The sequence below is a fragment of the Nematolebias whitei genome, chromosome 21 (assembly GCF_014905685.2).
Source record: "Nematolebias whitei isolate Nwh7 chromosome 21, NemWhi1, whole genome shotgun sequence".
Lineage (NCBI taxonomy): Eukaryota > Metazoa > Chordata > Actinopteri > Cyprinodontiformes > Rivulidae > Nematolebias > Nematolebias whitei.
The window spans coordinates 31,868,219-31,873,318 of record NC_056518.1 but is presented as its reverse complement, the minus strand read 5'-3'; the positions used below and the strand labels follow the sequence as shown (position 1 = coordinate 31,873,318).

Sequence of the window (5,100 nt, the reverse complement as noted above, 5' to 3'; positions counted from 1 at the left end):
CATGTTACGTCCTGTCTGAGGTGCTGCCTGTTTCTCTGACTTCATGTTACTTCCTGTCTGGAAGTGTCATCCTGCAGGTCTTCTGCACCTTCTGGACTCCATCTGGACCCCACTCCCGGTGTGCTGCAGTAAACACCTGGTTGTGTAGTCGTGTTGATTTGTTGTGTTTGATTCTCAGACACCAACAACCAGACACGCACACACAGCCTATAAACATGATTCTGACGGTGTTAGCAAAAATATCTCATGATACACAGGACAGATTCTGATGAAACTCACAGAAATGACTCCATCTACAACTGATCAAGGTTTGGAGTCAACCCAATTCAAGATGGCTGCCACAGCTAACCAGCCTTAGTCAACACAAAAATAGCTACATGGTGGTAGATGAGAGTCTTCTTGGGTTCACACTCCAAGCTACACGCCTGCTACAAGCTTTGACTTTAATTTAATTTAATATTTGAAATGCTTTCAATCATTTCAGGAAGTCAAACTCATATATAGATCCATGACTCATAGAGTGAAACATTTCAATCCTTAATTTCTTGTAATTTTGATGAATATAACTTACAAATAATGTCAAATAAATTCAGTGTCTCGGAAAATTTAAATATTGTGAAGAGGTTGAATATTGTAAACTCCTGGTGTCTCACCCTGATCAGCTGATGAACTCCTGGACATGAGCTACAAATGTCTCTTTGCTCAAGTCCAGCCACTCCTGAACAACATCAGAAGCATCTTACCTGCCGAGGACACAAAGAACTGGACTGTCTCTCTGTGGTCCAACGTCCTCTTTTCATATTAAAGTAAATGTTCATGTCATTTATAAATCAAGGTCTCAGAGTCTGGAGGAAGAGTGGAGAAGTCCAGAGTGAAGTTTCCACAGTCAGGGATGGTTTGGGTCCATGTCCTCTGCTGGTGCTGGTCCACTGAGCGCTCTGAAGTCCACAGTCCACGCAGCATCTAGCACGACAGACTTCCTGCTTCCTTCTGCTGACGAGCTTCATGGAGAAGCTGGTTTCATTTTCCAGCAGGACTCGGCACCGGCCCACACTGAAAAAATTACCAGAAGCTGGTTCTGGAATATTCAAATTACTGAGACACTGAGTTTATTTTTCATTATTTGTAAGTTATAATCATCAGAATTACAAGAAATAAAGGCTTGAAATGTTTCACTCTGTGTGGAATGAATCTTTGTAATATTTGAGTTTGACTTTCTGAAATGAATGACAAAAAATATTGAACTTTTTCACAATATTCTAAGTTTTTAGATGCACCTTTATGTCCTCCCCTGGCTTCCGTACTACCACTCCTCTCTGGGACTCTACATTTGACCTAAATCTGTTTTTCCATTCTGGAGGAGCTTGTTATCGTTACTTGTGAGATGTTTTAGAGATGACTTCATGATGACTTCATGATGTAGTGGTGAATGTATCAACAGAGCCGTCATGGAAAGCACTTTAAACTCTGACCGGACCCCTTCCAGGACCTTCAGGGACAGCTGGCTCTCTGCCGTCCTGCTGACTGCTACAGTAGCTGCACAGCAGCACAAACACAGATGTTGTCCAAACATCTGTGCCAGCTCAGACCACAGTGTGCTCAGTGGGAGGATCAGGGTTCAGTTTTCTCTCGCATGTGTCAGAGCGTGGATGAAGCCTCAGCTTTACTCGAACCTAAAATCTAAACACAATCACAGAATGTCTGTAGGTAGAAGTTTAATTTTAATCTTTGTGAATATTTATTATTTGCATAATTTTGACAAATCACTGTAAGAAGTTTCCCTCTCCACAACGGTGACTGATGATATCTGGGTGTACAACAAATAAAAGCAGCTGATGTGCAGGATGGAAAAGCTCATTTTGAACTTGTGTCTGTGTTCAGGAGAAAACTTCAGCCCCTTCATGTTTATTTCCTCCTCTCTGTAAAAGTTGTTGTGAATGTTTTTGTTTTTTTATGTTGTCTCAAAGATTTGTTGAAACTAAAAGCTCCTTGAAGACTAGCACTGTAATCCCAAAAATGGGGGTAATAAAACTTCTACACACTAAAGTGTCCTTGTCATTTATTTTGAAGTTCAAGTTTCTTTATAGTCATTCACATCACATGTACATGAGGTGGAACAAAATTGTGTACTCAGCGTCCCAGTTACACCCATTTTGTTATTAAACCTAAAGCTGGATTCATTCTCTGCAGAAGTAAAGAAATCTGCTCTCTGACGTAGTTGTGAGATGTTCTTTCTGCCCCATGAGAACCTGCAGCACAGCCACTCCCCCCAGAGTCCCAATCCTGAGAAGCTCCTCCCCCAATGTTCCGCTCTTGAGAAGCTCCTCCCCCCCAAGGTCCCACTTCTGAGAAGCTCCGCCCCCCGGGGGGGGTTCCCACTCCTGAAAAGCCACGCCCCCCAGGTTCCCACTCCTCTGTACAGATTTTTGCTTCCCTTACCACAACAACCAGATTATTAAACAACAGACGGTAAACTCCGTCAGTTTTTGAAAATTTGTCGGTTTCCGACAGACTGTGTCCATTAATGAGAACGTGTCCCTACGCTTGTATCAAATAAACGTCCAACATCTTGTTAATCAGCGTAGACTAATCCATGCTGAAGCCCCAGCCCTGATGGTCACCACCACGGACTCTGCAGCTTCCCTTCTTTGAATCAGTGCACATTATGGGGGACCCCACCTACCCAGGCCATATTATATATTTTACAGTTTTTATTAATGTGCATATATTTAGGGGGGAGTGGTGGGCCTGTGATTGGTCGCAGGTTCAACTCCCCAGACTGACAACTTCAAAATATGGGTGGGCAAGTTGAAACACCCACACCTGCCTCTACTCTCATTTGTCCCAATTTGGCCCTTGAGCAAGGCACTTAACCCCCACCATCTGCTCCCCCTGGCGCCCTAGATGGCATCTCTCTGCTCCACACAGATCGATGGTCTGTGGTCGTCAGGAAGAGCATCCAAGTCTTCAGGTGAGTTAGTTCGTGTGGCAACCCCTGAAGAAGAGCAGCCGAAAGAAAAATAAAATTAATACGTGCTTCAGGAATGTTTTTAATATTGTAAAATGTTTTTTGTTTGTAGGCCACACATCCTGGGGACTACATGAAATATCTAAAGCATGTGTGTGAAGTCCTCAGAAAGGTCCTGATGCATGTTCAACACACTCACAGGAAGTCTGCAGCTGGAACCACATCTGTTTATGACGTGACACCTCATCATTCGTTTGGTTCTCATTATTATGAGAATAATTCACAACATGAGATAATCGTTTCATTATTAACTACGACCTAGATACGTTTTATTTGTATTCACTGTTGGGCTCCCACGCAGGAGAACCAGTGGTCCTGAGGGGAGGGAGAGGTCCTCCCACGGACACACCGCTGCGGCTCCGGGACACAAGAAGGCAGAGGAGCTCTGAGTTCTCCGGAACAACGTCGACATCAGCAGGCGGGCGACGTGCAGCCAGACAACATAATGTAGGCTCCGCAGGCACCCGGCTGAGCAGTGGATGTCAGAGAGCCGAAAGGAGTTCTTCTTCAGCGGGTCAAAATGAAGGAGGTGAAGGGCTGCGGTATGCGCTCCTCGGTGGGCTTCATGTCCCGCAGGCAGCTCACGGGACAGCCGCTCATGAAGGATGAGTTCCAGAGACGCAGGCTGGCGGGCTGCAGCAGCCTCTACAAGAAGAACATGGAGGGACACTTCGGTTGTGTCAACGCCATCGAGTTCTCCAACAACGGCGGAGAGTGGCTGGTCTCCGGTGAGCTGCGGAGTCCTCGCTAGCAAGCTAGCGTTAGCATGCTAATGTTAGCATGCTAACGCTAGCTGACAGCTGGACCTGCGCCAGTTGATGCTAACTTAGCCTAGCTTGTGTGGCTAGCAGCTCCGCGGGTCCAGTTTCATGTGTCAGTATTTAAAACGACGTTTCACCAGCAGAAACTACGTGTTTGTTTGTTTGTTTGTGAGGGACCTTCTGAAAACACAACACTGTCTGAGAACAGTCGTCTGGCCCAGTGAGCCATCTTGGCTTCGTTTACTCGTGGCTACCTTTAGTCAATCATAACTTCAACACGTCGTTAAACGACCTGTCCGTCAATGCTCTGCTCTCGTTAAACATTACGTGTAGTTTATTTTAGGTTGTTTGGTGACTGTGGCCGTCACTTTGGTTGTTTACAGCCCAGCTGAGGCTGAGGAGTCCATCTTATGTTTACAGCTGGTAGTCACAGATCAGATGGAACAGGTGTGTGTGTCTCCCTGCAGGAGGAGATGACCGCAGGGTGCTCCTGTGGCACATGGAGAGAGCCCTTTACTCTCACTCCAAGCCTGTGAAACTGAAGGGGGAGCACCTTTCCAACATCTTCTGCCTGGCCTTTGACAGCACCAACACCAAGGTCTTCTCTGGAGGTGAGCCGCAGCCGTTCAACACGAACTGGACCTTTCTGGGAATAAACACTAGGTTTCAGTTTATTAAATAATAAAAGGCAGAGTGGTTCTTGAAGGAATGCCTGTCGCCCGCCGCCCTTCATGCCAGAGTTTTATGTTGACTGATGAGGCACTCAGGGTGTGAAGTTTCCTCCATAGCTGTGAGGTGGACTGAGCTGTAGTCATTTATGTGGTGGCCATCTTGAATTAAAATGACTCCTAAAGGTGATCAGTTCCTGATGCACTTCCATTTGTCCTTAAGATATTTTGCTAACACTTCAAACAAACGAGCATACAGATAAAAACATGATCACCTATTTGTTATGCAGCCGTGTCGTCCACTGACCCACTCTGTGTGTGCTCTCCAACAGGAAACGATGAGCAGGTGATTCTTCATGACGTGGAAAGGTTTGTAACCCACAATGACTGAAACCTTGTCCTCAAACAAACACCAGGGGCAACCGTGTACATACACAAACACCAGGGGCAACCGTGTACATACAGACACCAGCGGCAACCGTGTAAATACACAAACACCAGGGGCAACAGTGTAAATACACGGACACCAGGGGCAACCGTGTAAATACACGGACACCAGGGGCAACTGTGTAAATACACAGACACCAGGGGCAACTGTGTAAATACACAGACACCAGGGGCAACCGTGTAAATACACAGACAC

At 45.9% G+C, this 5,100-nt stretch overlaps 1 protein-coding gene across 1 annotated transcript in view; it reads left to right on the top strand.

Annotated features, from left to right (window-relative positions):
• The first annotated feature begins 3,304 nt into the window (after positions 1-3,304).
• Positions 3,305-5,100, top strand: part of dcaf5 (ddb1 and cul4 associated factor 5) — a 20,931-nt gene continuing 19,135 nt past the window's right edge. Inside the window, exons 1-3 of the mRNA XM_037694825.1 lie at positions 3,305-3,756; positions 4,257-4,400; positions 4,790-4,826. Coding sequence (XP_037550753.1) covers positions 3,549-3,756; positions 4,257-4,400; positions 4,790-4,826 — 389 coding nt within the window. The 5' untranslated portion in view covers positions 3,305-3,548. The remainder of the gene's footprint in view (positions 3,757-4,256; positions 4,401-4,789; positions 4,827-5,100) is intronic.